Source organism: Podarcis cretensis (assembly GCF_951804945.1).
Source record: "Podarcis cretensis genome assembly, chromosome: Z".
NCBI classification, from domain to species: Eukaryota; Metazoa; Chordata; class Lepidosauria; order Squamata; family Lacertidae; genus Podarcis; species Podarcis cretensis.
In genome coordinates, this window is record NC_137184.1 from 1,001,118 (window position 1) to 1,016,749 (window position 15,632).

General features: G+C 47.1%; 1 protein-coding gene across 2 annotated transcripts in view; it reads right to left on the minus strand.

The window, feature by feature from the left end:
• Positions 1-15,068, minus strand: part of CRB2 (crumbs cell polarity complex component 2) — a 66,136-nt gene extending 51,068 nt beyond the window's left edge. For both annotated transcript variants that reach the window (XM_079961922.1, XM_079961921.1), the window contains exon 1: positions 14,686-15,068. In XM_079961922.1, coding sequence (XP_079818048.1) covers positions 14,686-14,743 — 58 coding nt within the window. In that variant the 5' untranslated portion in view covers positions 14,744-15,068. The remainder of the gene's footprint in view (positions 1-14,685) is intronic.
• Positions 15,069-15,632: the final 564 nt, after the last annotated feature.

The window sequence follows — 15,632 nt, forward strand, 5'->3', positions numbered from 1 at the left end:
GCAAAAAGTGGGGGAGGCGGTGGGATGCTAGAGTCCTTCACTGGAGAGGATGTTCATGAACATTTTAAACTGTCTTCGTTCATTGTTGGGGCTTTGCGAACCTTCACTGCCCCTTCTCTTGAGAGGAGGAGCTGACACTTCTGCGTCACCCCAAAGATGGTCTGCATAGTCAACTGTGTGGCATGTGTGCCACCCTCCTGGTTGCGTTTGCGGCGGGACCTCCCTGTGCAGATGCTTATCCTTTCATGCGCGCGCACACACACACACACACACACACACCATTCCTGCCTGTTTTCAAGCCACATTCCTCCATGAGCTACCTTTCACCCCGGGGTGGGGGGGTTTCCAGGATGCAGGCTTCCGTTCCATCCCTCCGCCCCCGCCAGCCCAGCTCCATGTGACGCTGGGGAATGTGCTGCGCTCCACACAGCCCAGCGCACCCTTTTCATCAGCCCTTTTATTCTTGAATTCCCGCTCAGGCAGAAAAAACAGGAATGACGGAACATGCCTGGAATCCGCTGTGGCAATTAAGAGTGGGAAGCGCAGGCAAGCCTCTCTTAATGAGCAGCCAGGAAGCGCTTCGAACAGGCCTGCCCCAAAAGGCACTGGCTGCTTCTGCCATGGCAGACATAGCTGGATGGGGTGGGCCTGGAAGGGACCCCCAGCTGCAGGTGGGAAAGCAGGTGCTGAGCTACACCTGCTGCTGGGTGAAGGCTGGAGCCAGCAGTTGCATCCTCTGGATGCAGGTGGCCATGGGCACCTAACAGAGGACGGTTCTCTGTTTGAAGAGCTGCCCACTCCAAGCCCAGTTTGATGATCTAGAGCCCTAGAGATCAGGGCCAGCTCACCCATGAGGCAAGGTGAAGCAACCACCTCAGGCAGCAGGGTGCACAAAGGCAGCAGGTCCTGATGTAGATCTTTATCTCCCCCCCCCCTTTTCCCTGATGTAGATTTTCACTCACCCCTTCCTCCCTGGTGTGGAGGGGGACACCACTTTGTGGTTTGCTCGGGTGCCAAACTGTCTTCAGTCAGTCCTGCCTGCAGATGCCCATCAGTGGCGAGCGTCAGCAGACTTAACAGGCCCACAGCTTGCCTGGTCACAGTCCTCCCCACTAGGGCGAGATGTATTGCATTTCTGTCAAAATCACGTTGTTCTTTCTAAAACTGCATGTCTTTTCAATGATACATTTTCTCTCTTTGGTGATGCATAACTGCTCCTCCAGCAACCAGGATGGTTCAGGAAGGGAGAGGCAGTAGGACTAGCCAGCAAATCAAAGTCTGGTACGAGTCAGATTCACCTTCCTAAAGCAGAGGGGTGCTTCTCTCCTCCCCCCGGGGCAGTCCAAGGGGGGACGGTCCACCCTTCCAAAGGGGCGGGGTGACAAAATGCCGACCCCCGATCGGCGGCACCCCCTGAGGTGTGCCACACCCCATATGGGCGGTGTGCCATGCCCTCGGGACACGCGCCACACCCCCAGGGACGAGCGCCGCTTCAGGTACAGGAGCAGGTTGCTTCGCCTCTGCCCCCCACCCAACTTCACATCTTCTTAGTTGCAAGCCCTAATCCCAGATATCAGGTCTGATTGTGATTATTCAGTGGGTAGGAAAGTATGCTTTCCACAGCTTTAGCTGCTGCTGCTGCTGCTGCTACGAACAGGTTCAGTCCCTCTGCTGAAATTCACCCCTGCATTGGGCAAATGCTGAGAGAAACTGCACTATTCGTTCACACATTCTGGTGCTGTTAAACAGGTTCCAGGCCGAGTCCTGGATTGGATCTAGCTTTGTTTAGCTCTGACCAGAACAGGGCACAAGATGTACTCTTTAAGGTCTGGGCAGTGTGACTCAAGGTAGACCCCTACAAGCAATAACACTGCAGAAACCATGCAGGGAGCAGAACCACAACCATAACCAAAAATCACATCCAGGGCCTGTGAGAAAAGCTTCTTCATTCGTCTCTACATTAGACACACAGCACCCTGCAAATCCAAAGTCAGTTGCACAGCCATGTACATACACGCCTCTCTCTTGGGAAGCAGCACTGAGGACCATGGGAAATACATAAATAAAACACAAAGAATAAAGTCACATCATAAATGCCCTGCTTTGTTCTTGAAATGAGACGTTTGCATCCGAGAACTCACCCTTTTCCATAAACTCTGCTTTCAGCCTTTGAAGTGGTCTGGCCTATGGGCTCAGGCTGTTATTTTATTAATGAGTGCCATGAATACATACCATGCATAATTGGCACAATGCCACAATTAGCCGCTGCTCCTTAAACGGCTCAGAGATGGGAAGTCTGCTGCATTAGGGATGTGATGTGTGGCCACCTTCTCCTGCATCAATCTGCACAGGATTTGTTTCTGCTGAGTCCTTCTCAGAGTGCCACCACCACCAGAAATTGAACGGGTGGCAGCAGGAGAGGAGCCTACTTCTCTATGACCTACAGGGACTGGCAGCAGCGCTCCAGGGTTTCAGGAAGTGGTCCTACTGGGGGAGGCTGAGGGTGGAACCTGGGACCTTTCGCAAAGCGAATGATGCTCTTCTGCCACTGAAAGGTGTGTGTCAGGTTATTTTTTCACAGATCAGATGGGGAATGAGACTATATTATCAATACTGTAGATGAGTGATCAACTCCAGCGTCTGGTTTAAAATATGTGATAAATTTGGAAAGCGCTTTTAATTCTGTTCTCCTGTAGAGTTTTAATTGTGCAATTGTATTTTACTGTAATTTTCAATTGTGAAACTCCCTGGGATATATTATAAAGGCAAACACATAAAATATTTTTTTTAATGTGTTGGGACTGCAGGAATGTCTGGTTTTCTTTAAATTATTGTTATTTGTTTGATTTTGTTTCCCCTGTCTCTTCCTCCCAAGGAATCCAGGAAGACTATACAACATCTAAGTTGACAAAAATAATAATTAAAACATCGCCACATTTTATAACAACTGAAAAGATATATCAGTCTATAATGCCCAATGTCCAGCTGCTGAAAAGTGCGACTGTCTTGCACAGATGCTGCAATCATTGGTCTACAAGGAACGCCAACACCTTGACCTCTTGCTCTACATTTTTATGAGAAAACAGCACGGGAGGATCCCACTACCTTCTTCCAGAGCGAATGCCTTGCACATTTGAGAAGGGAGAACTGATTAGGATAAACTTCAAAGCCAGCCACAGTTAAAGAGCATAAGCGGAACACCTCTCTCTCCCCCACCCCTCCTTTTCCCACCTGGGGGGGCCCAGTCTGGACATCACATTTACAGATGTCTTGCTAAGTAAATTGCTTTGACATGGGATTCTGTGTAAGATGTGATAATTTCCCCCTTTAATGTTAACACAAACTTTCAGTCTGATGCTGACTGAATCTCAGAGTTTCCCATGAAGAGGGACTGACTGATTGCTAAACCACTCTGAAGAGAGGGAGTGCAAGCAACTCCTAACTACAGTTCCCATAATTCTTTGGGGGGAGCCATATGACTGTTTAAAGTGTTGTCCTGTATGGTGTGAAATTGGCCACAGCTGCCTTGAAAGAGCTTAGCCTGCAGAAGAGAAGATTAAAGGGATGCATGACAGAGAGGAGATGAAGCAGGTTCATTTTTTGTTGCTCTGGGGGGCAGCGTGAGAGTAAATGGGCAGAAGCTGCAAAGGAGCTTTTTGGCTAGACAGGAAGAGACCCTTCAGAAGCTCAACGGACTCTGTTAAGGATGCTCTCAGTGCACTGAGCCGGGAAGGAGAAGAGGGGGTCAGACAAGGTTATGCATGGATGCGGGGGGGGGGGGGAATTCTCACCTCCTAATGCATATCTATCTGATTTACATTTCCCAAAACAATATGCAACCTAAAACACAGGTATTCCTAGAAATTTTGCATTTCTCTGAATGTTATGGTGCAGTTCTTCACCCAGAAAAATGTTACAGTTGTGTGCATAAAACATGTGTAATATTTCTGAGACTAACATACAGAAAGGCATTATCGGAAACTGCTGGCAACAATGTGTTTGTTAGGAAAATTGCATGCAGAAATGTGTACATTCGAAGGCAGGTAACACTTAAACGCTGACAAATTTTGGGGAGAACTTTAAAGAAACATTTATAAACTGATCTGGAAATGTGGTAAACTGAATGTGGAAATGTGGGAAAATGAGGAACTGAAAGAAACCTAAACTGACAGATTCAAACCATGGACAAGAAGACCTTTGAGATCCTTTCTATGCTTCTATGAGACCATTTTGCGAGGCAACAGACTCAAGGGGGATGTGTACTGTTTTGATTTATTTTTCAGTCCTTCTCAGGGAACAAAGAAAAAAAGTTCAAAACAATAGTTATAACTAAGGGAAGCACTACATGAGGACTAAAATTAATGAGAAAAAAACCAGAGCAAAAAGCAGCAGAAGTCCACAGACAAATGTCATAGGACAGCATCAAAAAAGTCATGCTGAAAAAATAAGGCACTGGGGCTAAACTGGATGGTATTTAAATATGTAATTAATTTAACAAGTGTTTTTCTGCTTTCCTTTAAAATATAAACAGCCATGTGGGGTGATCAAGATTGAGATTGCAGTTTAAAAGGAAGTGGAGTGGGGTGGGGTGGGGTGGGGTGTTTGTTTGTGTGTGTTTGTGTGTGTGTGTGCTTCTCTTCCCTGTGCTGAGGTCATGATGAACATCACCTATTCATTTGAAGTTGCAATGGATATCACCAAGCCTCTGTTTGCCTTGGGAGTTAAGCTGCTAATGGCTATCATTTTCTTGTACTGTGAAATCTGCCTCCCCATCCCACACCCCGCCTGCCTGCTCTAGTAGGTGCTTGGCTAAAGCTGGGGATCCACCAGAGAGATGTTCATATATATGTGTGTGTGTTTGTGCGTTTGGAATTGGGGACAAGATACTGTCTCATGCAGGAGTTTATTGAGAGGGAGGGGGAGTCAGGTGGACAGAAAGACAATCAGTTAGATTGCATCTGCTACTGGTGGATGTCAGTTTGATTTCCCTCCAAATGCCCTTTATATCCAAGACAAGCTATGTTCATGATTAAGAATCTGGGGGGAAACTAAATTCTCCCAAGCACCCTCCTCTGAGGTCACAGGGCTCTGCAGTGGCTCCGACCCCCTGTGTACAACTGGTACCTTAAATGTCACTCTAACATTAGCCATGCACACCATACTTGCTTCTTCATACTCTCCCAGAAGACAGCTTTGCTGATAAGCCCCCTCCTTGATGACCCAACCCCCCACTTAAAATTCCAATGGCGAAGCTGCAAGTATTGGGGTTATCAGTTTCTGCATCTTCTGCTGAGGCCAGAATGGCAAAGGTTTCTATCACACTTGGAAAGAGGACCAAGCAAAGGAAGGAAGGCTATAAAGGAAGGCTGCGTGATTTGCCCAGGTCTGCAACTACTAGCTCAGTGACTCTCAGTGTGTCAACCTCATCCTTTCACTCTGATCAGATATGATCTCCACCGCAACCACAGAATCACAGAACCATAGAAATGTAGAGCTGGAAAAGCTACCCTGTGGGTCACACAGTGCAGGAACAAAACTAAATCACAGATGACAGTTGACTATCCAACCTCTGCTTAAAATGAGGCTGCGTTTTAATGTTGTATTCTAATCTCGTTTTTGTTTTAAGTTGTATTTCAATCAATTGTTTTAAACCAGTGTTAGCCGCCCTGAACCTGGTCTTGGCTGGGGAGGGCGGGGTATAAAAATTAATAATAATAATAATAATAATAATAATAATAATAATACAGTGGTACCTCAGGTTACATACACTTCAGGTTACAGACTCCGCTAACCCAGAAGTAGTACCTCGGGTTAAGAACTTTGCTTCAGGATGAGAACAGAAATTGTGCTCCGACAGCGCAGCGGCAGCAAGAGGCCCCATTAGCTAAAGTGGTGCTTCATGTTAAGAACAGCTTCAGGTTAAGAACAGACCTCCGGAACGAATTAAGTACTAAACCCGAGGTACCACTGTAATAATAATAAGCTCCAAGGAAGGAGAGTCCATCCCCTCCTGAAGGAGTCTCTTCCACTGTCAAACAGCTCTTACTCTCAGAAAGTTCTTCCTGATGTTTAGTCGGAATCTCCTTCCTTGTAACAAGAATCCATTTGCTCGGATCCTGCCCTCCAGAGCAGGAGAAAACAACCAGGGCCCTACTAAACAGGCCTCATCAGATACATCTCCATAGAGCCTCATTAATAATAATAATAAATAATAGAATTTTATTTATATCCCGTCCTCCCTAGCCAAAGCAGGGCTCAGAGAGGCTAACAACAGTAAAAATAGCACAGTTTACATAAAATGACAGTTAATTAAATGAAATACATTCTAAAATCAATTCATTCTAGAATCAATTCAGAATCATATTATGGCAACCATTGGGCTAGAGTTCTATGAGGATTACCAAGGGAGAGAGGGGGTCAGGCTGTGCCTTGGCCAAAGGCCAGGTGGAACAGCTCTGTCTTGCAGGCCCTGTGGAAAGATGTCAAGTTCCCCCACTCCACACAATTCCTCTTCCACCCCCAGGTGCAGCAGGGTTTGTGGGGGACAACAACACTATTTCACTGAGAAAAGTGAATACAAGCACACTTTTTGGCATTGCTGCTAGATAAAATTCAGGAATGCCAAGCTTCAAACGGAAAGTCTTTCACCTAGCTCGACGCCAGAGGTTTGATTTTCAGTGTCAAAGATGCCACAGTGGTGGAAAAGAGCAAACAAGCTTCTCTGAAGGGAGCACCACGCTTTCATGCCTGTTCACAGCCATTGTTTCCCCAATGCTCTGCTGATGCAGCACTATTAAAAGAAATAAAACCTTAAATGGCTTATTTGCTGCACAGTCTCTCAGGGACCACATGGTACGCATGATGACCTCAGAGCTCCAGGTAGCCATTCAGAGGCGCCTGTAGAATAGGGATGAGCAAATCTCTCAGTTTTAGTACTCACATCTATTTGTGATTTAAAAAAACAACAACCACAAATGAAAATTCATCAGCATCTTGGTGCTACTTTCTCCTAATAAATACATAAAGGTAAAGGGAACCCTGACCATTAGGTCCAGTCGTGGCTGACTCTGGGGTTGCGGCGCTCATCTCACTTTACTGGCTGAGGGAGCCGGCGTACAGCTTCCGGGTCATGTGGCCAGCATGACTAAGCCGCTTCTGGCGAGCCAGAGCAGCGTACGGAAACACCGTTTACCTTCCTGCCGGAGCAGTACCTATTTATCTACTTGCACTTTGACGTGCTTTCAAACTGCCAAGTGGGCAGGAGCTGGGACAAAGCAACAGGAGCTCACCCCGTCGCAGGGATTTGAACCGCCAACCTTCTGATTGGCAAGTCCTAGGCTCTGTGGTTTAACCCAGCGCCACCCGCTTCCAATACATATTTGTATGTAATTTGGCCTAATAGAATGCATTTTTGAATGTGATTTTATTTAGTTTATGTACTTTTAGGCACACATTACTCTAGCATATGGGTGTAGGTGTGTTTTACAACTTGCCTGGACATTGCGGTGTTTGGAGAAGTGTGAATTTTGAAGGGTAGCTGTGTTTCACCTTGTGTATTATTTCAGAAAGCACAAATTAGATCAGGTTTCCCTGTAAGAGTAAATTGAATCAAATTTCTCCCCCGTCCCTTCTATGGACTCCTCTAACTGCCCTCACTCTGATGGAACAGAAGGACCACCTTTGCCCACCCCAACATTTGCCTTTTGCCACGACCAGCCTCCTTTGGAGTAAGCTATGTGAGTCAGCAGTATGTAATCTAGTCTGGTGAGAGGACCTCTCCCGTCTGAACTGCATTTAAGACAGGATCTTTGGAGTACAGCAAGACCAGTACCAGAAACATTATTGCCAGTTAACTCTTATTATGCTTCTCTTTGTACTTAAACCTAGATTCCTCCTTTCCTTTCCCTTTTTTTTGTAATACTGAATTTATTCTGTGTTTGTTAAATTGTTGGTTTTTGTCATTTTTGAGTTTATTGAAATTTAGTGAATTTTGATGCTTTGTATGTTTGCTGCAAGCCACTGTGGGCACAGCTCATTGTGGAAAAGCAGCACACAAGTAAACCTAATTTATCAATACAGTCATACCTCGGGTTACAGATGCTTCAGGTTGTGTTTTCTTGCGTTACAGACCCGCCGAAACCCGGAAGTACTGGAATGGGTTTATTGCGGGTTGTGGGGGTCGCGCATGCACCAAAGCACTAAATAGCACTTTGCGCATGCGCAGAAGCGCTGAATCACAACTGCGCATACGCAGACGTGCCGCTGCAGGTTGAGAATGCTGTGGGTTGCGAACGTGCATCCTGCATGGATCACATTCGCAACCCGAGCGTCCACTGTATCTCATTTTTCTTGTCACTTCATAATGGGGCCAGCTCTGATGAATCCTGGTTCAAGCCAAGTCCTGGATCTGGGGTTCAAAATTCAGGGCTGACCCAATACTTTTTGCTACCTGAGGCAAATAACAAAACGGCATCTCCCCCACCCACCCACCCACCTGCTTCCATTCCACATATAGAAGCCAACTCAACTGGCAGCTCAATCTTACTTCAAAGCTGGAAATGTGACAGGCGAAAGGAAGACCTTCTTTGTACAGCCTGTTTTTGAACCATGGGATGAGACAGTGGTGGCCACCAGCACGAATGGCTTTACATGAAGCATAGATAAATTCATGGAGAATAAGGCCATCGGTGGCTGCTAGCCGCAATGGCTGCACTCTGCCTCCACTGTGAGAGGGAGTGTGCCTCGTATACCAGTTGCTGTAAATCACAAGTGGGAGGAGTGCTGCTTCACTCAGGTCCCAAATGAAGGTTTCCCATGAACATCTGTCTGGACACTTTGAGAACAGTGTGTCTGATCCAGCAGGGCTCTTCGTATGTTGCCATGGTCCGCTGAAAATTGAGGCCAACAGGCTAGCTTAGCAAGAGCAGGCTTCAGGGCACACCTCACTGCTGCTCCATGTCCCTTCTCATTTGCCATCCGAGGCAGCTGCCTCACTCTGCCTAATGATAGAGCCAGGCCTGCGTATGACATTCCTTGCATGAGTACATATATCAATGCAGAATTTGGTTTGGTTTTAGCACTGCTTTGAAAAGGACAAATCCTTGGCAGGCAGTTGGCCTCAGGTGCTCGCTGACTTGCCAAACTCTCAGCCTTTAGTGTCAACAGCATAAAAGGCAGGGAGGGGCACCTTGGTCTCCAGAAGACACAAGAGTTAAACAACAACTCAGAGGGCAACTTTGAAGGTGCGATGGAAAGAGTTATGTTTCCATGGCAATTGAAAGGCATGTGCTTATATTAGTAAATCCTGGGTGACCTCTGCTGCCCTCCTCCTCTCCTGGTCAGCAGAAGAGATTAGCAGAAGGGCATTCTCTCTGGATGACTCCCAGGAAGGAAGGAAGGAAGGAAGGAAGGAAGGAAGGAAGGGAGGGGACCAGGAGCTGAACAGCTCAGATACAGCTCCGCACCCCCAAGCACCTTGCTTCAGTTTAACAACCTCAGCACCAGTCATTTCCCACACTGGTGCTTCACCAAGGAGTAATAATGACCACGGGAGAGTGTGAGAGCAGATTGCAATGGACTTGTGTATAGTCTTGGACATCAGTCTTGAAGCGTAACAGCCTTTCAATGCCCCAGTGACATTAAATATACAGAATCGATGCAGGCGAATTCAGGGCAGGGAAGAAAAACAAATATTAAAAGAATAACACTCCTTGATATTGCTTGTAAGCCAACCTAAGCAATGACTTGAACCTCTACGTTCTGCCTTTGTTGATCTGTTTTATGTTCACTTTTACATACATAATAAGTAAATAATTATAAAGCTAATAAATAATTAGTAATAAAATTTACTCAGGCGAAGGATCTGTGGACAGGAGGGGGGAAGCTCTTCTGCGGAAGAATATATGGATTTTGGCATCTGTGCGATCAGTGAGAGTGACTTCATTTGCAGCTGGACATGGTGCCTCCTTGACCTGCTTCACTTGGAATCACCCTGGGCAGTTGGCACACTTAGCCCTTCTATATCCCTCTCTTGGTGTCATCTGCACTCAGGAACAGGTGCCAGGGCAGAGTGAGGAAGTGACTTAAAGCTGGATCAGGAAGGAGGAGGAGGCATGTTCTACCACATTCCTTCAATTCAGACCCAAATGGTCAGGGAAGGAGACATGTTCATCAGAGCTCCTAAGTGGGGGACTCCCTCCCCACAGAAGTGTGTTGTATAGGTTTTTCTGTATGCTGAAGACACATCTCTTTACCTGGCCGTTGACAGAAGGTTTCTATTTTATTATATGGGACCTGCCTCTTTTACAGAATTTCTACTGTTCTGTTCCATTTGGTTTTAACTGTTTTTATAACTGCACACTGTACAATTGTAACCCACCCTTTAACCTTCTGATGAAGGACAGGTAAGAAATTTCTAAATACAGACAGACAGACCTTCCTCCCCTTTCCTGTCCCATGCATGCAGCACAATATGTTTAATTTTATTTTCTAGGATTCTATTTGAATCAGGGTATCAATGCAATTCCAGGGCTTAGTCCTAGAACAAGAGCAGTGAATGCAAACTATCCATCACTGACGAGCGGCCACATGTTTGCTCCACACTTATGAGAAAGAGATGCGTGGCTTTTGAGTTGGGGATGTTCCAGGAGGACACAATGTTCGGTTCCTCAAGCAAGCCACAGGTCATAACCACAAAAAAGCAGTGAGTCAGGAGTGGGGGTACATTAAAACAGGCGGCAACGGTGGGTACAATATATGATACATACTTTGGTAATTGCTCCCAACTACAGAGGTACCTCGGGTTAAGAACTTAATTCATTCCGGAGGTCCGTTCTTAACCTGAAACTGTTCTTAACCAGAAGCACCACTTTAGCTAATGGGGCCTCCCGCTGCCGCCACGTGATTTCTGTTCTCATCCTGAAGCAAAGTTCTTAACCCGAGGTACTATATCTGGGTTAGCAGAGTCTGTAACCTGAAGCGTCTGTAACCTGAGGTACCACTGTACATGTCAGGTTAGTGAAACCAATACCAAATGGTAAAGTTCCCCTTCAATGTGGAGGAGGAGGCTGGCGTTAGTGCTTGAGTTTCCCTTTAAAAATGTGCACTCTTCTCCAGTTGTGTGACTCACTGATAAGGCAAAAGCATTGTGACAGGAATGATAGAATTGAGAGGTGCAAGACAGCCTATGTTTGTTTGCACATGTGAACTCAACGACTCAGCCACCTACAGAACTTGCATGGACTACGAAGTGTCCCTGCCGTGGTTTGCAGGTGTCAGGGGTACATCTGAACTGCTCACCTGACAAATGGTGACTTCACCTCCACCCCACCTGAAAAACCCTCTTGCCCGGAAGCACCTGCAGACACAGCTGCCTATTTCAGGCTCTTTTTCTGCCTCTGCAGTGGCTGCCGGTGCCAAAATGTATGCATTAAATATTCACAGTGCCATTAAGTGCAGCTTGAAGCAGATGTTCCCTGAATAGAAGACCGGCCAGGTGTGCATCTTATTACCCACCTACCATTTTCATACAGCCTCTGAGATGAAACTGCTCCTATTATCAGGTTTCAAGGAGGGGGCCATACAAGGCCCATAAATCCATGCTGGTTTTATGGTTGTCTTGCCTACCCTCCTCCTGAAGCTCTTTGATCTGCCACTTCCCATTGTAGCCCTGCTCACCCTGCAGAATACCCCCTTTGTAAACACTCCTCAAGGGTGACCTTCATGCTTCCCACCTCCTCTGATCTCGCTGCTGCTGCTGCTGCTGCTACATATCAAACAGGGAAATGGGATCAAGGCTGGGTGGGGGGGGGTGAGTTCTTGTGTGTTCTGGTGAGGCACGCTGGCTCTCAAGCCTTAATTCCAAATCCAATCTAAATACGCCAGCAGCTAAGGCAGGCAAATCAGCCACTTAAGAGAGGAGGAAGGAACACTATGGCTGGAGCACGTCTGAGCTGCACTCCAGGTGTCTACATGACACCAGGACAGACAGAGCCAAATTTGCCTCAAGCCGGGATACGAAGCACAATTCTTATTCTCCTCCTCCTCCTCCTCCTCCTTCATTCTAGGTTGAATGGAAAAGGCACAGATTCCCAGTCCCCCACTCAAGTGCGCAGTCAAGAGCAAACTAAATGGTGCAATACTGCCTGTGACTCAGGACTCAGCCACACTGGCAAAGAAAAAGCACTCTGTATCTGTTGTGACACAGAGGGCACTGTGGAGTTCTGTTTTTGCCAACCTGATTTCTCATACAAAGTTTACAACGTGTTTAACTGAAACGCTTCTCTGATGTGTCTAGATACAGCCTCAGTGCCCCCTTCTGCCCTCTGAACTCTGCCCCATGATCCTCAAGAGCATGCCCTCCCCACAAGTGGTATGCTGATGGGGCTATCTGAAAAACCTCCAGGCATCTGCTACTCAAAAGTGGGAGATTTGAGATTTGCCTCAGTGGCACCATAGGCAGGGCTAGGCACCCAGTGGAAGAGATGGGCTCTAATGTCATTGCATAGGGGTTTTGCCCTGCAGCTCACAAGGGTGAGACCTGCTGCTACACCAACACATCAGAACACGTTCCCACTCACACCAACCGCCACTCCCAATGGAAGCATGCTTAGGGCAACTACAAACCAAGCATGCTAACTGAACAAGGCTGGCTGGCATTGGCAGGCAACACACAGTATGGAGTAGCAGCTAGAGTGTTGGGTGTGCTCTGAGAGATCCGGGTTCACACTCAGCCATTAAACTCACAGGGTGACCACTTACTCTCAAGCCCAACCTACCTCAACAGGGTTGTTGTGAGGATAAAAAGGGGAGGGGAACTATGTAAGCCACCTTCAGCTCCTTAAAGAAAAGGTGGGATACAAATGTAATTAATAATAATTTATTTCATATCATTTGTGAACTGCTGCTTTACACACACACAAACTGGTGTGCAACTACTTTTTAAAGGCCACAAATCATTTGAAACAAATTGATAACATAGCTGTTCTAATCAAACTTCACAGTAACAGAAATATCACAAGGCAAGCAAAACATTTTTTTAATTTTAAAAAAGCTTAAGTAGAAATGTCTTTACAGCCCATCTAAAGATAGGAAGAGAAAGGGACTGCTGGGTGTCCTGCTGGGAGGGATTTCTACAGCTGTGGAGCCAGTACTGAAAAGGCCCTGTGTCTGATATTCACCCATGGTTACAGGAGGCAGGCCTTAGGTATTGGCTTGAGCAGATCAATCAGCTCATACATTCCATTTTCACCAGGGTAGAAATATTAGACCTGCAATATTACAATTGCCCAGAGCAGCTCCTGGACCGACTGCAGCTATGAGCCTTTCACTTGGCCTGCAGGTGTCTCAGTTTTCCTGCTCTGTGAAATGGGGGCTGTGCCAAATGCCTACATGTAATTACAGGGTCGTTGAAAGGTTTGGAATTCTCCCTCTCAAGGAAGGACGAACAATTTCAAGCAGTGAAACATGCTGGCAGAGCCCCCTCTGCTAGTTGGCTTAGTCTGGAGATTTATACAGTTAGCAGGGCTCCCTGAATGCCAGATAGCAGCTTTGAAGCTGCATGCCCGCCCTTGCGATCCCTCTAAAAACCAAGAAAGGATAAGGAAGAACAGCCTCCTCCAAGCTGTTGTCCCAAAGAAAGATCGCCCCACGACCGCACTCTGGCTCATAGAGGAGCAGCCCCGCGCGCCATGGGGCCTGCTCTCTGCAGCCACACAAAAGCCCCCATCGTTACTTCACACGCTCTCTCTGTAGCCATGGTTACTGGACACAAAAGCAGCCCGGTTGCGTCCCAGGAACCAACGGAATGCCAGGAGCCAGACAAAGAAGTCGGTCCAGGAGAAAAAGAGGGGAATTACTGGGTGCAAACGTTTTCCTTTCGGCTCCTGCGTTGGTCAGGACTGAGAAAAGGGCAGCGCGGTCCAGGCTGGGAGCCTCAAGTTGGAGAGCGAGGAAGAGGAGAAGGCTCCTCTGAACAAACACGGACTTTCCTTATTCTGATGTAGCTCCTCTTTGCCTCCTAACCCGCCTCCCCGGGGGGGGGGGGGGCAGACAAAGAAAAGGAGAACGTTCCCAGTCCCCCCCCCCTTCTGAAAAACGGGATAAATTTCTGAGATGACCTTGCTACTCTGCAAAGGAGTCCAAGAAGTTGGGTTTGTTCTCAACCCTCTCTCTCTCTCTGGCCACCCGCTCTAAACTATGTGCAAAGGAGGGCATAAGCTGCCCCGCAAAAGTGCGCGCGATCGCACACAGAGATTCCTCACGGGAACCACCTCTTAGAAAGCCGAGAATCGGGGCCTTTTGTGCGGGAAGCCACCTGCGGATGACGCCCACCTAGGGAACTTCCTCGCCCTGCTTTTCTTTACCCCGTTGTCCCCACCTACCAGCACCTGCAAGACGCAAAGCTTTGCAAAAGAATAAAGTGGCCGAACTCTTGCTTCCACAGCCAGAGCAAAGGGAAAACATTATTACAGTGTTGGGTTTGTTTGCTTTTGTTTGTCGGTTTGTTTTACGCCGTCTGCAGCTTCAAAATATCCCGCGCACGTGCTCTTGAAGATGAGCTCCCTGCACCGAGGCTTAAAGCAAACTGCGGCTCCTGAATTCGGCACTCCGCCGAAGGCGCAAAAAAAATCGGGGGCAGTTCCGTGAAAGTGGGGAAGAGACGCCGGTTGAAGAGCAGCTACTTACCGCAAAACCAGAGGGGAAGGGAGATGGGCAGCAGCAGAAGCAGCAGCCGGGAGTCCATGGCCGGCTGGCCGGCGAGCGTCTTGTGGTCCCCAGGCGTAGGTGGCCTCAAGGATGGGTCCTGGTCAAGCTTGCCCCCGACGCCCCGCGCATCCCAGGCTCAAGTGGCCATGCTCCGGAATGCCGAGGCGCTTGCCGACTCCATGCTTTGCTTCAAACAGGCTGCTGGACAGACTCGCTGTCCACTCGCCACCCTGCTCTGGAGCAAAGGGAAAACGGAGACTGGATCACATGGACTGGAGGGGCAGGAGAGAGTCATGTGCTGGGCATTGCTAAAGAGTAGCGTGCAAGGAGGCGCCCTCCGCTGCGGCCTTAGAGGGCGATGGGGAGAGGGGAGGCCGCGCCCTTTTATCAGCCAAATCTTACTTTTTGTTTCGCCAGGCCTATGCAGGCAAATAAGAGTACAGCCTCGCAATGGTCTGCTGGTTTCGTTTCATATATATATGTATTTATTTATTTCGATTTTTTAAATATTTTATTTCGATTTTTCAAAAAACATTACAAACAAGCAAATAACAAAAACACAAATCACATATGCATATATTTGACTTTCCCCCTTTTGTGGTTTCTTTTAAATTTTTATTTTCATACTGTATTTTCCGTAGGACTCCATCTTTGTTATTCCTTAGTTTCTCATAATAATCTGTTTTAACTGCTAGTTTTATCTTAGTCCTGCTAATGAGCACATGAATATTTCAAATATTCCACAAATTTTCCCCAATCTTTAATAATTTCTTCTTTTTCTTGGTTTCTTATTACACCTGTTAATTTTGCCATTTTGCCATTTCGGCATAATCCATTAATTTTATTAGCCACTCTTCCTTAGTTGGTACTACATCTTCTTTCCATCTCTGGGCAAAAACCATACCATTGCATCATACATGAACGAT